The 21,003-nt window shown below is 49.6% G+C and overlaps 1 protein-coding gene across 1 annotated transcript in view; it reads left to right on the top strand.

Moving 5' to 3' along the window:
- Positions 1-21,003, top strand: part of PROM1 (prominin 1) — a 103,283-nt gene that overhangs the window by 57,709 nt on the left and 24,571 nt on the right. The window contains exons 5-11 of the mRNA XM_056130369.1: positions 811-874; positions 1,585-1,674; positions 7,697-7,902; positions 9,138-9,212; positions 10,159-10,222; positions 14,607-14,766; positions 18,635-18,787. Coding sequence (XP_055986344.1) covers positions 811-874; positions 1,585-1,674; positions 7,697-7,902; positions 9,138-9,212; positions 10,159-10,222; positions 14,607-14,766; positions 18,635-18,787 — 812 coding nt within the window. The remainder of the gene's footprint in view (positions 1-810; positions 875-1,584; positions 1,675-7,696; positions 7,903-9,137; positions 9,213-10,158; positions 10,223-14,606; positions 14,767-18,634; positions 18,788-21,003) is intronic.

Raw genomic sequence — 21,003 nt, 5'->3', positions numbered from 1 at the left:
GTTTGCAGAGGAGTAGAACTGGTCCTGTGCATAAGAAGACAGGAGCTGGAGCTATAGCACAGCGAGTAGGGCGTTTGCCTCGCACGCAGTCAACCTGGGTTCGATCCCCGGCATCCCATATGGTCCCCTGAGCACCACCAGGAGTGATTCCTGAAGGCAGAGCCAGGAGTAACCCCTGAGCATGGCCAAGTGTGGCCCTAAAAGCAGAAGATAGCTAAATTTCTTTTAATCATTATAGACATGAACAATTAAATAGCAGTGCCCATTTCCACTGAAATAACGGCCAGTTTCTGGGGAGTGAAGGTCCAGGCTGACCAGTAGTTTGTGGGGGTGGGGGGAAGGGAAGGGACACACAGTCGACAGGAGCCTGGGCTCCTTTGCAGGCTGCAGCTGGACGTCAGCTGTCCTCGTGTGGAAGGTTCCAGAAGGTGATTGCATTCTTCGTACTTCCTCCAGCAGGAGGTGGCACCCCTTGTCTGAGCTGCCCACTATTTTCTTTGCTCAAAAAAAGGCAGTGGCCATGCAGGCAGCAACATGCCTGGTCTGCCTGGTCACATGCCAAGGGGGTTGGTCAACCCCGAGAGCCTCACGGCCAGTTCCAGAAGTAGAACCATCATGTCTCTTAGGCCAGGAGTGCTTTGGAGTGCTGTTAAGAAAGCTGGCTGTCCAGAAATAAAACTCTCTCTCGAAAGCTGCTTGCTTTAAAAATGTCATTCAGGAAAATGTTTGTATGTCAAATCTCCTTACTGTGGTTTTGAACATTATTAGATGGGGTGGCTTCATGTTTGGTCTGTTTATTTCTTTCCTTAGCAAATCTATTACATGGTGGACCAGTATAATCCCACGAAGGAAAGAGTGTTCTCCGACCTGGACAGTGAGTACAATTTAACCTCACCGCTGAGTTGCTTGCTCTGGCTAGGAGATGCAGTGCCCGCAAGACACGAGGCGGTGAAGTGTGCTGTTCGTTTCTGCATGACCGTGGGAACAGGAGAGAGATTCTCCAGAGTTGTGGGGAGTCTGCGGTTTGTTACTTAATGAGTAAACCCTGCTGTGGAACACTCCTCGGTGACAGGGAAGCTGACGTGTGGGTGGACCGGTGACAGGGAAGCTGACGTGTGGGTGGACCTTGAGGGGATGACACTTAGTGAACTTATGCAGATGGAAAAAGGCAGAGGCCGGGAGACTGCCCTGCACACAGTGGCAGGCCAGAAACAAGGCAAATGGAGAAGCAAAACACACTCTTAGATTATAAGTGGCCCCCAGAAGGGATGAGGAAGGGAGGCGGGTAAACTGGGTGACAGGGGTCAAGTGTATGCCACTGGAGGGCCACCAGAGTAGCTGGCAGGTGGAGACGGATCATGCTGACGTCAGGGGGTGTATTTTAAACCACAAAGTTCCAGCCAAAGTCCCAACTTCCCACAAACCCGACCCGCAGCCCTCTGCAGGGTCTACAATGAACCGGGGTCTCGCTGCAGGAGAGCCCAGGGATGAGGCTCATTTCTGTGGCGGTGGGGGGGGGCAAGAGGGGGCTAGCAGGAGGGGCCCAGGTCACACACCCTCACCATCCCCTCCGCTCCACCCTAGACGTTAAACCACTGCTGGGAGACAGAATCCACGAGGCACTGAAGCCCAAAGTGTCCCCTGTTCTAGAAGACGTCCTGACCATGGCCCAGGGTAAGTGCTGCGGTGGGAGGGGCTGAGGCCCTTGATGGCCCCGGCAGTCACTCGCTGGACCTGGGGGCTGCGTCTTCCTTGGGCGAGTCCAGAGAGGCGCGCGGCATGGTCTGAGCAACAGGGGCCGCTGTGTCCACGGGAAGGGCGTTGGAGAACGGTACCTCCTGCTGGCGGTCTGTCTGTCTGTGGCTTCAGTACTGAGGGCTCAAGAGCAGCAGGGACCCCGCTGAGGGACCCCCTAACGACTCACTCACTGTCCAGACCTGCTCTGGAGGAGTGGCCAACGGGAATGGCGGTGTGTTGGTTGCTCGTCCCTTCCTCCCCTACCTCTACACAGTAGGCACCTGCCTGTTCACCAGGAGCGTTGGCCGTGTCCTCGGTGGGTCTCAGCAGTGTTGGAGGCTGCCAGAGCCACACCTGGAAGTGCTCATCAGGCCCCAGGGTGTCGGGGGAATCAAGCCTGGAGCCCTGAGCACCCTAGACCTGAGCTTCAACCTTTTGAGTGGTGTCCTGACCTCTCACACATAATGTGTTTGTGTGTGTGTTTGTTTCTGTTTGGGGACCACACAAGGCTGTGCTCAGGTCTACCTCCTGGCTCTGCACTCAGGAATCACTCCTGGCAGTGCTCTTGGGACCCTGTGGGATGCCGAGGATTGAACCCGCGTCAGCTGCATGCTGCAAAGCAAATGTGCCCTCCCCCTCATACTTCTATTCATCTTAAGTTGCCACAAGGGGGTCAGAGTGTACAGAGACACCGACGCACCCAGCTGCCTGTCCAGCTGTTGCCTGAGGACCTCCGAGCATCCGGGTGTGGGGAGGGTCGGAGGACATGGTCAGCCTGGTGAAAGGCGTGACATGTTCCCATCCATGAAATACTGTTCCTGAGTCAGAGGGCCGCACGGGAGGAGGTGGCGTGGGACGCGGGGACTTGGCCCCTCCCTGGGGCACTCTCTCCCTCTGGGCTGAAGGCCTCCCACGCTTCTGGAAAGAGTGACAACCAGGACATGGCATGAGTCTGAACTGATGAATTTTCAGGGATTGAAAGTTTAGTGATTTTATTCATTAACACCCGTTCATTAAGGTGGTTAATTGATTAAACCCCTTGGACTTCTGCCTGACTTTGTGAAGGGTCAGTGTGGCATCTGAAGGCGTGTCCTTCCTGCTGATACCTCAAGCCTCTGCTGTGAGCTGGGTGCCAGCTCTGTGCTTCGCTTACTAATCCTGCCAACTCCAATGTGATGAGCAGCTAAGGGCTGGGCAGGGGCTGGGAGTGCCTGTTCTCATCACCAGCCGGATTGTCCATACAAGGAAACTGAGGCCCAGACAAGGAAGAGCCTGCAAGGCCCATTCTCCCTGCTTCCACCCCTAACCTTCCCCGTGCCTCCTTCTTCCTGCCCGTTGCTGACCCTGGGAGACATTAGTGCAGGGAGGGCAGCCCCTCCTCCCCCCACCCCACACCCCACCCCCGCCCAGAGAGTTGCCTCCTGGGCACTGGAGCTGGTAAGATAGCAGGTTGTGTTTCCGAGCTATCTGTGGTGAGACAGTTGCTATAACTTTGGAGAAAAAGCAAGGAACGCGGAGGTCAGGTGCTGGTGTGACCTCAGGATGGTACCCAGGGACCCTTGGGGTTTGGCGCATTTGGAATGCTGGCTCCCATGGGGTGTCTGGGATGGGTCGTGAGAGCATCTAGCCCACTGCATCCTGATCTCTGTGTTGCTGTGATGGATGGTCATTGGGCCTCTGCTGTGAGCTGGGTGCCAGCTCTGTGCTTCGCTTTCTAATCCTGCCAACTCCAATGTGATGAGCAGCTAAGGGCTAGGCAGGGGCTGGGAGCGCGTAGGGCTGCTGATGCGAACCTTCATCATGTCCCCATGTCTTACCCAGCTTTCATGTCTTAATTGCAATTCCTTGGATTAGCAGCAGCGGCACTGTCCTCCCATTGTTCATTGATTTACTCGAGTAGGCACCAGTAATGTCTCCATTGTGAGACTTGTTACTGTTTTTGGCATATCGAATACGCCATAAGGACTCTCAGTAGCTTGCTGTGCTCTCCGAGAGGGACGGAGGAATTGAACCCGGGTCAGCCGCGTGCGAGGCAAATGCCCTCCCTGCGTAGCACAGCAGTTTGCCTTGTGTGATGGCTGAGAGCATTGGACTCAAAATCCTTGGATTAAAGGCAATTAAAATGAACTGAATGTTTCTCCTAATTGCTTCTTGTATTAGTAAAAGAATAAATTTCTGTCTGAAAAAATAATTCTATCTGAATAAGTTGATTCTTCTCTGGCTGCCGAAGTTCATTTTCTCTGGCTGCCAGAGTTTCTCAAAGTGCGTTTAATTAATTGCTCTGACAGGTGGAGGGTGAAGGTTCAGCAAAAAGGTACTTGCCTTGCCTGTGTGAGGCTCTGGATTTGATCCCCAGATCTTCAGAAGCAAAGAATTGAGGCAAAAACCAAAACTCAATATAAAAATAGTTCCGGCTAACTTTTCCCGTAACAATTCTTTGCAGACTCCTGCACCCAGCACCCTCTGGGCAGCAGGATCATGCAAATTGACTTGTGTCAATCATGTTTGAGCTGAAGGTCAGGGGAAATACGCTGTGAGCTTGATAAAATATTACCAGTCTAATGCTGAGGCTCTGAGATGACTTTCCTCTGACTTGGGACACACAGCATAGTGGTCTGCGCAGACCTGAGATGACCCAGCAGGTTTTTTTGTTTGTTTGTTTGGTTGGTTGGTTGGTTGATTGGTTGGTTTTTTACCAGTCCTACATCTGTTTATTTATTTATTTAAATTGAATCACAGTGAGGTAATTACAAATCTTTCATGATTAAGTTTGTCATACAATGATCAAACACCAGTGCACGTTTTCCACCACCAATGTTCCCAGTGTCCATCCCCCCCATCCCCATCCCACTCCTCCCCCTGCCTCTGTGGCAATTTCCTTCTTACTGTCTCTCTACTTTGGGCCTTAGGGTTTGCAATACAGATACTCAGAGGCCACCCTGTTTGGTCCTTTATCTACTTTCAGCACACATCTCCCATCCCGAGTGATTCCTCCACCCATCATTGACATCGTGATCCCTTCTCTATCCCAGCTGCTTTCTCCCCCAACTTGGGAAGCAGGCTTCCAACTGTGGAGCATTCTTCCTGGCCCTTGTCACTACTGTCCTTGGTTGTTAATCTCATATTATGATATTTTATATTCCACAAATGAGTGCAGTCATTCTATGTCTGTCCCTCTCTTTCTGACTCACTTCACGTAGCCTGATACTTTCCAAGACCATCCACGTATAAGCAAATTTCATGACTTCATCTCTCCTAACAGCTGCATAATATTCCATTGTGTGGATGTACCAAAATTTCTTTAATAAGTCATCTGTTCTCAGGCACTCGAGTTGTTTCCAGATCCTGACTATTGTGAACAGTGCTACAGTAAATGTACAGGTGCAGATGTTATTTCCACTGTGCTTTTTTGCATCCTTGGGATATATTCCCAGAAATGGTACTCCCAACAGGTATTTTGCTGGCATCAATTGCTTGGCTTTTGGAGGAATCGCTGTTTGAGGCTTTCTTGGGACAGGGCAGAACAGCAACTGCATCCCTGGACTCTATGGATGGGTACTGCCCAAATGGACACAGGCATCCTGGACCATCTATTATTCCATCACCCATCACTCCCTCTTGATCTCTTCTTGCTTAAAGGAGTCCACCTTCAAGTCCAAGTTGGGAGGGCTCAAACCACAATGAAGTGGGAGAGGGATGTTGTGTGGGTTCGAGTTGCACTTGGGTTCTTGCTTTTGGTTGTGCTATGGTGCCCTTTACTTGTTTGTTTGTTTGTTTGTTTTTGGTTTGGGGATTTTGGTTTGGTTTGTTTTGGTTTTGGTGTTTTGGGCCACACCTGGAAGACCTCGGGGTTTTCTCCTGGCATTGCATTCAGGCATCACTCCTGGTGGGCTCAGGGAACCATATGGAATGCCAGGGATCGATCCCAAAATTAGCTGTGTGCAAGGCAAACAGGCTGTACTGTCACTCCAGCCCCATCCATGGTACCTCTTTATGGAGCCTCTACTTGAGCTGAACCATCGTTATTTATTTATTCTGGAAGGAGCATGGGAAATATAAAAAAAAGAAACTGAGGCCCAGAGGTCTAAGATTTATTTTTTTAAACGTCTTAAAACTATTAGAACCTCAACTACTATTGACATGACTTGACTAAAATTCAAGAGAAGACATTGGTTGAAGCCAACTCTGAGATTTTTCTGTTCCCCTGAGGTGATGGACTGTGGCACTGGGCTTAGTATCAGTTCATGCATGACCATTAGGTTGTGGTCTCATCTTGGGACCTGAATAATTTTCACGAGGTCAGATCCGGTTAGCACGTGTCAGCCTGAGCTTTTCTGCATCAGAGTAACATTCCTGTCCCTGGTGGGAACTCCTGTGGCAGAGAGCAGGATAATGAACTGTTCCTAGAGATTTCCCAGGAGAAGGATCAGCCCTGGGCATCCCCAAATAGAGTAGGTTAAAAATGCCACCACTGGGGCTGGATCTATAGCACACGGCATTTGCCTTGCACGTGGCCAACCCGGATTCGATTCCCAGCATCCCATATGGTCCCCCGAGCACCGCCAGGAACAATTCCTGCCTGCATGAGTCAGGAGTAACCCCCTGAACATAGCCTGGTATGACCCAAAAACCAAAAAAAAAAAAAAAAAAGCCACCTCTGAGGACTTTCAGCCTGGATACTCTTCCCACATTTTGTGATGACCACCAGCATGTCCTTGCCAATGCTCCAAGAGAAAAATCGCTAAAGAATATCAGAACTGCCCATTTCCCATGGCAGTTGTGAAGCTGGGGGGCTGACCTTCTCTGCTGCTCGCGCGGTTTTCCCGCTGACTCTGGAGGGACGCTGGCTGAGATGCGTCTGGGTGGGATCTGCATCTGTGTGCGTGGAAGTTCCTCCAGGCCAGTCACTTCCGGGTTGGGCCACGCAGTCAGGCTGGCCAGTCAGTGCTCTGACTAGGCATCCCGCGTTGCCTGGAAAGGCTGGGCTGGTTGGCTGCACGCCTCTCTTCCTCTTCCACTGTCACACCCACGGGGCCTCTCTGGGTGCTTTGGTGGCAACTCTGAATCCACTACAAGCTCCTCCAGGGTCCTCGCAGGGGTGAAAAAGGATTTTGCGAGACACACAAATGAATCTTGGAACCCAGCGGCTTTCGGCAAACATGCTTCCGGACTCTGCATTAGGCCACCTTCACCAGGCCACCCCAGTTGGGAACGGGTGCTGTCCCTCCACCTGTTTTCTGGGAAGCCTGGCAGCCACCATCTCCCAGAACTGAATAGGAATGCCAGGTACGGGCCAGCAGTGATGACACACACCGAGCCTCGCGGGGGGGTGGGGGGGGGAGCCAGTCCCTCTCCTCCCCCACCCCAGGAGACCCAAGACGCCACCTACAAACAGCCCTCCTGGCTACTTATTAAACTTGTTAATGGCCACAATACTGGAGACACATAAGTGAATCTTGGAACCGAGCAGCTCTTGGTAGAAATCACTCCAAACCTAATTATTAAAATTTTAAAATTCCAAGATCATGCAGCCACAGGCAGCCACGCAACATCATTTGCTCTTCATAACCAGCAATCGAAAACAAATTGTCTAATGTTGCCTCTTTGGCAGGTCTGACTGTTGGAGGAAAATTCCAAATAATAATGTTGGGACTGGTGTCGAAATATTGAATGTAATCTAAGTAGACAGAGAGTAATGGGGAAGTTATCTGCCACACAGGCGGGGGAGGAGTGGGAGGGGGTATACTGGGGTTGTTGGTGGTGGGAAATGGGCACTGGTGAAAGGATGGGTATTTGATCACTGTATGACCAAGACTCAAACACGAAAGCTTTGTAACTGTTCTCACGGTGACCCAATAAACAATTTAATAATAATAATAATAATAAATTTTTTAAAAAAGGATTTTGCTGCGACCAAGTAAACGGGCACCTCTCTTGACATGAACCCTGTTTTTTGCAGTAATCAGAAGGACCAAAGAAGGGCTGACGTATGTGAACAGGAACCTAACGGAGCTGAAGGCACTGACCAGACGCCTCAGCAGCAGCCTGGGCCAGGTCCAGGGCAACGTGGAGCAAACACTCCACAGGGACTGCAAGGTCGAGCCCAGTTGTTCAAACCTGCGATTATACTTAAGTGACCTGGACGTCAACAGCACCGTGGACAGGGTGAGGGCACAGCAGTGTAGGCGTGGGGCCACCTCTCCAGGGCCCGTTAGCCTCAGGCTCCCTGGGGTCTTCGGGCCTCGCTTATCACCACAGGTGACCTGGGGAGAATAATTCCAATCCCTCAGGGTACTTCCAAACTTGGCATAACCACCATTGATGATCCAAACTAGGGCACGCCCCACTCTACCATCTGATCCACAGTGCATGCTCAAGTTTTGCCTATTTTTCTAGAACCTGCTCTTTAGGGGCTAGACAATACAGAAGGTAAGGTCCTGGCCTCTCTGTGACAGACCCCCCGTTTAATTCCTGGCACCATATATGGTCTCCCTCAAGCACCACCAGGGGGTCGCTACTGACCACAGAGCCAGGAATAGCCCCTGGGCACGCCTGAGTGTGCCCCACCTTTCACCCACCTTCCAAATTAATAATAAAAGCTGCTCTTTACAACTAGTTTTGTCATGGTTTCCAGTCCAAGACCACACAGCTGTAACTTTGCAAGTCTTTTGGCTCCTTAGAACTGGAGTTCTTTCTCATTCTTCTTCTTTGGTGACTGATATTTCAGGACACTGTCCCTGGACTGTATGGCTCTTATTAAGTCCCTTCCTTTGACTCTGCCTGACAACTCCCTCCTGCTATTACTGGAACTTGGTCTCTTTGTCAGGAATTGTCACCAACAGGGAACTGTTTCCTTCTCTGCACCCCAAGGCAGGAGACCCCTGACATCTGCCAAGGTTTGGGAAAAGAGAATTTGTAAGCCTGTGTCCCGCCTTGGGAAGGGAAGAATGGTTTCACACCACTCACCAGCTTAAACACTGGACTGCTTGTAAATGTGTGTTTTTTAAAGACAAAACAAAAGAAAAGAAAAAAACGGCTGTTCACAATGTATTCAATAATGTTCTATGTCCAAAAATTGTGAGGTCATTTTCAATTTCTTTCAATTTCTTTCCTTCAGTTTTAGCCAAGTGCATCCAGAGAACCTCCAACATCTAAAAATGACTGCTCTAAAGGCTATGTTCCTCAAACAATACTCTATAATTTGAACCAAATTTATACCCTATAATATAGAAACTGAATTCGATACAAGATGTCTCTTTTTTAACCATCTTGTGTGTGTGTGTGTGTGTGTGTGTGTGTGCGCGCGCGCGCGCACGTGTGTGTGTGTGTGTGTGTGTGTGTGTGTGTGTGTGTGTGTGTGTGGTAACCACTTTGTCTTTTTCTTTCACATATGTTTTCAGCTTCCATCCCTAGATGAAAAAGTTAATAGTATCAACAATGTGGACAGAATCAATTTGTTCAGCCTGGTCAAACAGGTACGTTTTGTGATTTGGTGTTTCATTTTTTAAATAGAGTAACATCATCTCTCATCATTTTAAAGAGTAGATTAAACTTAAGGAAATAGATAATAGAAAGAAAAAATAAGGAAATAGATAATAGAAAAAAGGAAGGAAGAAAGAAAGAAAGAAAGAGAGAAAGAGAGAGAGAAAGAAAGAAAGAAAGAAAGAAAGAAAGAAAGAAAGAGAGAGAGAAAGAGGAAGGGAGGGAGGGATGGAGGGAGGGAGGGAGGGAGGAGGGAGGAAGGAAGGAAGGAAGGAAGGAAGGAAGGAAGGAAGGAAGGAAGGAAGGAAGGAAACAGTGATGTTCTGGAGGGGGAATCCCAAGGAGTGTGGTAGCTGTGATCTGAACAATCTTGTCCCTTCCAGTTCAAAAAGTATTTATTGGCAAGTTGATGGTGGTGTGTACCACTAGTGACTCTCAGTTGAATGTGTTTAAATTCGCACAAATTGTGGCACCACTGTCATCGTGTTGAGCATCTGTGATGTGCAAAATAATACGCTGGAGCCATACAACTCAAAAAAGAAACAAGAATTTGATTTTGCCTTCCTGTGGGCCCGTATTTGCAGAGGTGGGGCAGGTTCCTGTGCTGTTTTTAATACAAGATGCTGCCCTCTTGGTCTTGGAGACAGCCCAGGCCTGTGCGCATATGGGCCCTAAGCCAGGCTGCTCTCCTTTTCCCTCTCCTCTGCCTAGGATGCAGGTTACTAAGAACAAGCTATAATTGGCAGAACGTCCTTTCCCGAAAATTGCTTTTACGTTTAGACTTTTACCGACCCTCAAAGTGATTGATTGTTCCAGCCTAAAGATGAATGTTATACTTTATTTTTGCTTCTCTAGTCCATACTGAGCTGGGGAAAAAATAAGAGAACTAGGGAATTGCTCTCCTGTTTACTTCTTTATTTATTTGGAAATATTTTCTAGGGCAATGCAACCTTTAATGACATCCCTAAGATGGTGGAAAAGCAAACTCAACTTGTCATATCAGGTGAGATTTGCAGTTTGGAGTAACTTGGTTCTTCCTCCTTGCTGAGAATTGATCAGTCAGCACACACACACACACACACACACACACACACACACACACACAATGCATTGTGAAGAACTGTGTTGTTTTCCTTCATAAAATATTCTCTCTTCCAGAAACTTTGAAAACTGTTTAGTTTAGACACTTGTTTAAGTGTCTCTGGGCTTTACCATTCACATATTTAAAAAATGATAATTTAGAAATAACAATATGTGAAGCACATTCACATATTTAGAAAACAATAATTAGGGGTGGGAGAGATACTACAGTGGTCTGGATTTAACGCCAGGCACCAGCTATGGTCCTCTGAGTCCTCCAGGAATGATCCCTGAGTGCAGACCCTGAGGACAGTCAGGTGTGCCCCTCCCTCAGAAAAGAACAAAACCAAGCCAATCATGCATCCTTTGCTGTCCAGAACGGCCTGAGGGTTGCTCCCACACTCCCATGTGTTGACCGTCTCAGCCGTCTGATCTAGAAATAGACTGGCAGTCCAGAAAGAGAGTACAGTGGGCAGGGAACTTGCCTTGCACACATTCCAACTAGGTTCGATTCCTGGCACCCTGTGAGGTGCCCTGAGCGTGAGCAGGGGTGATCCCTGAGAGCAGAGCCAGCTCCCTGAGCACCGCCAGGCTTGACCTCGAAAGAAAACAAACAAGAGTCAGATCGGCGCTTGGAGAGGTACGAGGGAGGCCCCCTGTTTCCTTTCGCACAGACTCCACCTAACTTCTGCCAGAAAGGGGGATGGAGACTTGAGTCCGTTTCACCCAGCATATGTAGAAGCCTGTGAGTTTTCTGCACTCTAACAGGCCGCACTGCTTCTAAGGGGCACAGTTTTCATGTGCCACAAACAAGGTTGCGACTGCATTTGCCATAAGTGGTACCATTGGTGATTAATACACTTCGCTTTAAGTTGTACACAGCCCTTGGCCGATTGTTCCTATGGCCTGTTCCTGTTCAGGCACCTGGTCAGACGTGAAAGTCCTTGTTCCTCTGAAGTTCCTGCCCTGTGCCTCTCGGCCCCGCCCCCAGAAGGGCTCACTCTGAGCTCCTGCCTCTCTCCTGCCTGGGTCCCAGCTGATTCCCAACGGCCACTGTGCGGGAGGGGAAACGCCTGCCAGTTATTACGATCTTAACACTAATTTTTTTTTTTTTGGAAAGAAGTATTATTTATCAAAATTTATTCTGCCCTTTTCGGAAGCTTTTCATCTGACTCCTGATGCTGATGTAAATGTTTTTTGAGGCTCTTGAAGGGGCTTATAATTTTAAAGACCGGCCAACTGGGCGCCATCCCAGTTGCAGAATGAAAACAGTTTCCTGCAGCCAAGGAGCGAAGCCTAGGCTCGTTGCCAATAAAAGACTCTCCTGTTTTTAATTTCTTTTTCTTTTTCTTTCTTTTTTCTTTTTTAGTTACTTTTGTATCTCACAGTGTGGCAGAGCCTGGCAAGCTACCCATGATGCATCCAGTATGCCAAAAACAGTAACAACAAGTCTCACAATTTGTTGTGAGACCTTTACTGGTGCCCGCTCAAGCAGATCCATGAACAATGGGATTACAGTGATACAGTGATACAGCGACTTTCACAGTGTTGGCCAATCAATTTTAAACTTATGTGTTAGAGTCATTTTTGTTTTCCTTAGAGGGTTCTTTTACCCCAGGAAGGCTTTGGTTTTAAAGGGGGGTGGGTCTGTTATCCTACCCCCTGCGGCTGTAGGTGTCCTGCCTGTTCCCTTTAATTTATTTTAAGACAAGTCCCCTGACCCGCACCCGCAGGGGAAGGCTCTGCCCCCCACCGCTCACTCATCTGCTTCCTTTCTTTGCTCCTCTTTCTTGCCAACATTTGCAGCTCTCTTTGGAAGTGCGGCAAGGGAGGCCAGGGGAGCCCCTCCTGCAAAAGCCCCCACTGCCTTGCCCCGCCCCCGCCCCTCCCCCTCCCCACTCCCCAAGTCATCCCTTCAGCACAAGCCAATGTTTTTCCAGGCCCCGCCCCAGCCGCTCCTGCTTATTGCTCACATCTCTCCAGGACAAAGAGAAGCCCTCAGCGCCCACCTGCACCTGGCCACGCCTACCCCAACCCTGCATACTCTCTCATCAGAGTTCCAGGGATGCTGCCGGGACTGGGGGCACAGCCCTGCTCACCCTTTGGTTGCGCGTGCACACGGCCGTTCTCTGCTTTCTGGGGAAGTGCTGAGGTGCCAGCCGAGGACCCGGGAGGCAGGGCGTCAGGGAAGGCTCCCTGGAGGGAGCAGCCTCAGAAGGCCTGGGCAGAACCACCAGAGGGGCCAGGGGCGAGCCAGCAGGGAGTGCGGGGACGGGGCATGTCGGGGGCACATGCCTCAGAATCCCAGGGGTGACCCGCGAAAGCCGCATCTGGGATCTGGGGCCGCTGCACACCTGGCCTTGCTCTGGGCCGCTGCGGAGTGATGGGCTTGAGCCCTCCAGCCCTCAGAGCTAAGTGAACAGCCCAGGGAAGAAGGGAGGTGTCCCCTCCTCAGACGACCCTGTGACCAGCTGGTCATCCTCCCCAAGGTGGCCAGGAGCCCTGGAGTCACCTATTCAAGCAGCTCGCCTTTGTTTCCCGCCCCCCTCACTTCCTTCCTTCCTTCCTTCCTTCCTTCCTTCCTTCCTTCCTTCCTCCCTCCCTCTTTCTTTCTCCCTTTCTTTCTTCCTTCTTTCTCATCTTGTCTCTGCGGCTGCAGACACTCCCCCCGTGTTTCAGGCCCAGAGTGTGCGTGTATGGGACATTTTTAGCATGTCCACATCAAGAGCCACTGCCGATGAAGCCAACTTCAGATAGGTTGGGGAGACTTTTGTTCTTGGTCATTCATGGGACACACTTTCCAAAAAGTTGAAGCCAGTCTCCTTCTCTCCTGTCTGAAAGATTAGGCAGAATATTCATAGCAGCTATTAGACTACTGGGAAATGATTGGTTTGGAGGCATGTGTGTGTGAAGGGGGAGGGTGTACATAAGAGACAAAGGCATAATTTCCACCTCAGGTTGTTCGAGTCAAGTAAGACTTGAACAGAAAAGGCTCCTGGACCCACTTGCTCTGAGCTCTTCCTGGGAAGTGACTATGTTTCTGAATGCTGTTCCTTAGACATTATTAAATGTTCCCTGTTATTAAATTATTTTCTTTCAGGGCTAGAGTGATAGCACAGTGGGTAGGGCATTTGTCTTACACGCGGTTTATCAGGGTTTGATCCCCGGCATCCCATATGGTCCCCCGAGCACCACCAGGAGTAATTCCTGAGTGCAGAGCCAGGAGTAACCCCTGAGCATCGCTGGGTGTGACCCAAAAAGAAGAAGAAAAATTCTTTGAATATTACTTAAGAGTTGAGTCTGGCGCCTTAGACCACTCGGCCATCCTGACACACTAGTGTAAGGGCTGGAGCGATAGCACAGCGGTAGGGCGTTCGCCTTACAAGTGGCCAACATGGCCGACCTGAGTTCAATTCCTCCGCCCCTCTCGGAGAGCCCGGCAAGCTATCGAGAGTATTCGATATGCCAGACACAGTAACAACAAAGTCTCCAATGGAGACGTTACTGGGCCCGCTCGAGCAAATCGACGATCAACGGGAGGGCCTTTACCTTTTACCTTTATTACTTAAGAGTTAGATAAACCTCAATTTCAGTTCCGTTTCGAGTGCTCTCTGCAGCAAAGTATGTGAACACGTACTCACCTTCTTAAGCCTCAGTGTCGCTGAGTTAGAGGGGACCAGGCACTTCTCCCTCCAGCAGGATCAGTATCTCAGAGAGGTGCCACATGTGCTGGGCACTCGTGAGGCTTGAGTTTGATCCCCAGCACACATACCCTCCCTCCTGCCCCACCAGGTATGGCCCTGGTGCCCCTCACCCCTTGGCATCTGCAGCATCGCTGAGCTCAAACACTCATCAGGAACCAACCCCCTCATCTATTGCTGGGAACTCCCCCAACTCCCCCCAAAATCTCTTTCTCAATGGAATAAATGACATTTGTAGACATTCAACATTTTTATTATAGAAACTTAACACTTAGAAAAATGCCTGCCCCCAGGATGCATACCATGCAACTTCATCTCCCTTGGCCCACCTCTTTCTTTAAAAGTAGTAAAAAGAAGAAAACTGACTTGATGCAGCCCTGAATTGGTGCCATCAGCGCTCGTGGCTCGCTGTTCTGTGAAGTGATTGCTTTCCTGCCACCTGGGCTACGTCCGTGCTTGTGGTCGAGCCTTCACTTTCCTTGACACACACACATCCCCTGGGAATAACCAAGGAGGAGCCAAGCGTTTCCGCCTGGCTCCCGCACTAGGGTCAGGGTTTCTTCTCTGGTCTTGGAAAGGCCTTACTGAGCTCACTTTTGTTTTCAGATGTCAAAGAGAAACTGAATTCCTCTGGTCACAACCTTGACAACATACTCAATAAGCTTCCTATTCATGACTTGGTGTCCAAGTTCTCGAAACACATGGACGACTTTGAAAACAGCCTTGGCCCCTATTTCCCCTTGATGGAAACATACAACCTGTACAGGTGAGTGTGTCCTTGGTGATGACGGTAAAGCAGAGCTGGGCATGGAACTGGGATAAGCAACGCGTCCCTGGGAACTAGGATGACCCCAAAGCGGACCCCTTGGTTCTCGGCAAACCCTAGTCTGTGTGTACTAAGAAACTGAGAGCCAGGGACATAGCTTTGGGGTTAGATCAGGACTTTATCTGGCCCAGATCAGATCCCTGGGACCCCATGCCCCCTGGACCCCAGCGCCAGAGGCCTCAGGCATTACAGAGCACAGGCAGCATTACACCCTCAGGCCCCAACACTGAGTTGCCTGCCCGGCTGGCTGGCATGCCCCCCTCCCAGTGCCCCTGAGCACTGTGGGGAGAGCTACCCCCTCATTGCCATCCAAGCAGGGAAAGCATAGGAAGTGCTCATTTTGGCAGCATGTAGGCTAAAGCTGGAAGTTTCCAGAGAGGAGTCACAGGCCTGGCACAAGGAGGACATGCAGATTCAGGAACTGTGTCTGTCTGAATAGAGAGATGAGCCAGAGCATCATGCGTTGGAGGTTCTGATAACCGTAGTGGCTTCTAGCATCTTAGACTTGACCCCCAAGCTTACAACAGGGTTTCAGAGTTTAATTCAACTTGATTTCTTTATCTCTGGGTGGGAGAGTCATGCCTCGAAGTGTTCAGGGCTGACTCCTGGCTCTGCAGTCAGTCTGGATCACTGTGGATGGTTCTCAGGGGACCCTGTGGGATTCCGGGGTTTGAAGCCGGGTTAGCCACATGCAAGGCAAGCACCCGACCTAGTGCAGTATCGCTCCAGCCTCCACTTAATCGTATTTGAAAGTCTCATTTGCTACGATCCTTTCTTTGGTTTTTACGAAAGAAATCCATGGAGATGAATTCTCACACTGGAAAGGGCAGCCTGGAAACTCAGAGATCACAGTTGGCTGTTGTTGGCCACTGTTGGCAGTGGGGGTGGACCCTGAGACATGGCAGAGACCAGATCACACAGAAAGGGGAAAGGGAAAAGGACACAGAGGAATCTCAAGCTCATCCAATGTAGGGTCCCCTCTGACCTGTCCCTGGTACCCTCCTCACTGCCCAAACCAATGTGTGCCCCAGAGACTTTCATTCCTAATAAATCACTTATATTGCAAGGGCACGAGAAAAGTGACTCTAAAACTTCACTCCTTAGTGGCATTTAGGGATCTCAATGGGCATCCATAAAAAAAAACCCTTATGGGCTGGAGCACAGCGGGTAGAGCATTTGCCTTGCACACAGCTGACCCTGGTTCGATTCCCAGCATCCCATATGGTCCCCTGAGCACCACCAGGAGTAATTCCTGAGTGCAGAGCCAGGAGTAACCCCTGTACATCGCCGGATGTGACCCTAAGAGCAAAAACAAAACAAACAAACAAAACAACCAACCCTTGTATCACACTGGAAGAAACTGAGGCACCAGAAAAAGCAACTTCAGTTCTGGAGAGTAGAGGTGGGAGAGGTGGGGTTTGAGGGCTCATCTGGCGGTGCTCTCACTGAACGTAGCAGCCCTTTATCTTTCTTTTTTAAATAAATTTTTTAAGTTATTCACAATAATTTATTACATTCAATATTCCAACACCAATCCTAATATCATTACACCTTCCCACCACCGTTATTTCAAATGTTCCCACCACCACCCAAACCCGCCCCCAAAGCACATAGGACATAAGTCATCATGTCTTGCTTGTTGTGAATAATCTGCTAAAAACAATCCAAAAGAGTTTCCTTAGAACCAAACATGATGACCTCTCAGTATCTGTGTTGCAAACCATGGTGCTCAGAAGTAGAGAGAGCGTAAGGGGGAAAGTGCCTGCCGTGAAGACAGGGGGTGGAGTGGGATGGGGGAGGGATACTGGGACATGGGTGATGGAAAATGTGCACTGGTGGAGGGATGGGTGTTCGATCATCGTATGACTGAAACTCAATAATGAAAGCTTTGTAACTGTATCTCATGGTTACTTAATTTAAAATAAAATAAAAAATTTAAAAAGAAGTTGAAAAAATGTTTCCTTAGAGAAAGTATGTGAAGAATGTTGTGTCTCATCCTGGAGCCATTAAGCCCTTGTATAAGAGATTACCAACATTTTCTAGCAGCCCTGTATGTATGTATGGATGTATGTATGTATGTATGTATGTATTTTAACTTTTTAATGAATCACTATGAGGTGCAGTTACAGACTTACAAACTTTCAAGCTAACATTTCAGTCATACAACGATCGAGTACCCATCCCTCCACCAGTGCCCATTCTCCACCAACAATGTTCCCAGTAGCCCTCCCACCAGCCCCCCCCCTCCTTTTGGGTGTTATGGTTTGCCATACAAGTATTAAGTGGTCATCATGTTCAGTCTATAGTCTACTTTCAGCACACATCTCCCATCCCGAGTGAGCCCTCGAAGCATCCTTTACTTGGTGGTCCCTTCTCTATCTCAGCTGCCTTTTCCCCCAGCATGTGAGACCCTAGCAGCCCTTTCTTAGCGTGGGTTCAGCCTGCCTGCCAGCAGGCTGCCCAACAGACACCCCTTGGCCCCTTTCTCAGTGAACTTCCAGCCTCCTCAGGCCAGAGTTTCAGAAGGGAAAGGACAAACACCTTCATCCTTCCACCACCCCCTACCCGGAGATGCTAAGCTGGCTGAAGAGAAATGGGGAAGCCATGGGGCTGGAGTGATAGCACAGCAGGTAGGGCGTTTGCCTTGCACACTGCTGACCCAGGTCAACCCGGCTTCGATTCCCAGCATTCCATATGGTCCCCTGAGCACCGCCAGGGGTAATTCCTGAGTGCAGAGCCAGGAGTAACCCCTGTATATCACCAGGTATGACCCAAAAAGCCAAAAAACAAACAAACAAACAAAAAACAGAAAAACAAACAAAAAGAAATGGGGAAAGCCAGCTTTAATTGAAACGGATCTCCTGCCCAGGCTCCCCGTGGATTCCATCTTGCTTTCCCCATGTCTGCCACAAAACATGCCCAGTGTGGATGGGAGGCTGTTATAAAAAAAAAGATTGCCCTGAAGTGCACTAAAATGGCCATTTTTGTCACAGAGGCAAAATCCATATATATAATACCTCATGTATATTAGCATTTTCTCTCTATATATATAAATATATATGGATATGTGTTTTATGTCTATTAGTGTTTAAAGTTTGGGAAGAATCTCTTCCCTTGAATGTTCCTCCACTGTTGGAAATAGTTGTGCATTCTCAGGAAGGCCAGTGAAAAAATACTGAGGGAGGACTCACTATACTAAGGTGTCTCAAGAGTTATTACAAAATAAATGTTTGCCTCCTGCAGGCATCGGATTTCAGATGCTCACAAACTTCTAACTTATCCAACAAACATACAACATGTTGTGAGTTTCTGCCTCACTAAGGAACCCAGGCCCCATCCCCACAATGGTCCTGCAGTGATGCTTTAGAGGAAGACCAGGGAGAAGAGCTCGTTACGTCTTCATCTCTTGTCTAGTGCTGCTCTCTGGGCATCTCGCCATCTTTCTCCTAAGCACTTCCAAAACCAGCAGCCGTGAGAGCCCTTCTAAGTCTTAAGGAGTCTCTCGAGAGCCTTCGGGAAATTGGGGAAACCCTCTTTGGAAGCAGAGGACAGCAGCAAGTCCCTGACGGCTGACTGAGAGCAGGGCCAAGCCAAGACTGAAATGTTGGAGGGGTGGGAGGACCGGGAGGGGGAAGAGTTCTTCCAGTAACAGCATCTGCCTCTGAACAACCACCTGGAGAACCTGCCGCTCGACTGCCAGCTCTACCCCCGTTGTTCAGCCCTGGTCTGGACAGTTTTATGTGATGCTGACACCCTCCCCGTATGTGCACGAGCACCCTAACCTATTCTGTGCGTTCTTCACCTCTAGGTGGATCGTCACCCTGGTTCTCTGCTTTTTGCTGACCCTGATTGTGACTTTCTATTTCCTGGGCTTGCTGTGTGGCACAGTTGGCTACGACAAGAGAGCCACCCCAACCACCCGAGGCTTGTTCTCAAACACTGGCGGCATCTTCCTCATGATGTGAGTGTTTGCTCCTACGGCCACGCGGAGGTGGGGGCTGGAGGGAGAAAGGCAGGTGGTAGTGGCATTGCCCAGACTCAGGGGCCTTGGGGCCAAGTGCTCTGTGTTCCCGGGGAAGGGAAGACTTGGACCCATCGTGCTTTTGTTAAGTTGGGAAATTCCATCGATTGTGAAAAGTCAAAGAAGACTCTGAATAACTTATACTTTGATGACAAGCATGAATGCACTACTTATATATGAGCTCCTCTACTACGCAGTTATAAAAATTACTTCTCTTTGCTTTGAAATGCATTGGTATGCATTGCGTTTTCCTTCCATCCATCTGTTTATCCATCCCTCTACCCATCCATCCTCAACCATTACTGCCCATCTATCTACCCATTCATCCAACACCCATTCATCATCCATAGTCCATCTATTATCCATCCGTTCATCACCCCACCCGTCTATTCATTCACCAGATAAGTGTTGAGGACTGATCCAGTATCAGATACTGTTCTATGTGATCAACTTTGTCTACAGTTTTAGCTTGAAATGCTAAAACTTGATTCAGAGCAGTTATTTCCAGCTCTCTCCGAGAGGCATGTTTGCCTCTTGGAGAGCTGGTAAGCTACCGAGAGTATCCCGTCCACACAGCAGAGCCTAGCAAGCTCCCCGTGGCGTACTCAGTATGCCAAATAAATACAGTAATGACAACAGGTCTCATCCCCCTAACCCTGAAAAGGCCTCCAATTGTTGAAAAAAGACTAGTAAGATGAGGCTGCTAAAATCTCAGGGCTGGGAGGAATAGAGACGTGATTGGCGCCCACTCGAGTAATTCGATGATCAATGGGATGACAGTGATGACAGTGATGATTTCCAGGTCTACACACCTGGAATTTAGACAAGGAACTCTTATTAGTTATAGGAACAGCTTTGAGTTCTCAAGGAGTGACCAGCCTGCGGTAGACCAGAACAATTGTCCCTACCTACCCCAGAGACTTTTATATTTGAGTTCCCATCTGCGCAAAAGTCCTTATTCTACCAGAGTGTGACAAAGAGAGGGGTGGGTGTAACCAGAAGGGGTGGGGGGACGTAAACTAGATGCAGGGTGGAGAGAGGAAGATTTGTCGACTCCAAACTGAGACTCTTTGGTTGAGAAACTCATCAGTTCGGTAGTAAGAACTGTGACGGGCACCAGGGGATGGCAGAGAGCTGGGATGAGCCCATGGGGCAGCTGGAGATTCATATCTCTGCTGCATCCATTCATGTCCCCTCTGTCACCAGCACCCCGCTGGGAGGACCAGAGAGCCACTCACATAATTCACTTGCTTAGAATTTTTTGACTGTGTTTTTGTTTGGGGGCCACACCAACTGCTGCCCGGGGCTTACTCCTAGCTCTGTGCTCAGGGATCACTCCTGGTGGGACTAGGAGGGGCCATAGGGGGTGCCAGGGGTTGAACGTGCATCGGCCGTGTGCTCGGCAAGTGCCTTCCCCGCTAGATTATCGCTCTGGCCCAAAAACAGAGTTTTGAAACACTCGGGCAGTGCATCAAAGTAGCTCAGACTTCTTCCAAGTTACGATTCCAAACCCTTGCCCTTAAACCTTCGGGCCTTTATCTGTTTTATTTAAATTTGTTCTATTTATTTGGGGAGAGTCTTCCCTCCGTCCGTCCGTCCCTCCCTTCCCCACTTGTCCCTTCCTTCCCTCCTTCCCCTTCCCTGTCCTCTACAGTGTCTGCTCTATCCCTGTGCACCCGTGATCCTTATTTTCCTGGTCTTAGCAGATGACTCTGTCTTCCCCAAGAACACCCCAGCTGCCACCCAACAAAAGCCAGGCGGCAGAGGGTCCTCCCCCTGCCCCTCTCACCACGGTTCTCAGGCATTCTCAGGCCTGTCCCTCGCTGTCCCTGGAGACAAGGGCCATCCTTTTTCCTTTTTGCGCCTTCTCCCTCTCCCCCTCCCAGATACTTCCCTAACACTTAAATATATTCTGTTCTGGGGCTGGAGCTCTACTATAGCACAATGGCGAGGGCGTTTACCTTGCCCGTGGCCGACCGGGCACGATTCCCAGCATCCCATATGGTCCCCCGAGCCCCACCAGGAGTAATTCCTGAGTGCCTGAGCCAGGAGGAACCCCTGAGCATCTCTGGGTGTGACCCAAAAAGAAAGAAAAAAAAAAAGGTTGTGTCCTCCTCCTCTTGAAAAGCAAAGAGCAAGGCCCAGAGGAAGTAAGC

The sequence above is a fragment of the Sorex fumeus genome, unplaced genomic scaffold (genome assembly GCF_029834395.1).
Source record: "Sorex fumeus unplaced genomic scaffold, SorFum_2.1 ptg000077l, whole genome shotgun sequence".
NCBI classification, from domain to species: Eukaryota; Metazoa; Chordata; class Mammalia; order Eulipotyphla; family Soricidae; genus Sorex; species Sorex fumeus.
This window is presented reverse-complemented; position numbering and strand designations above follow the sequence as displayed.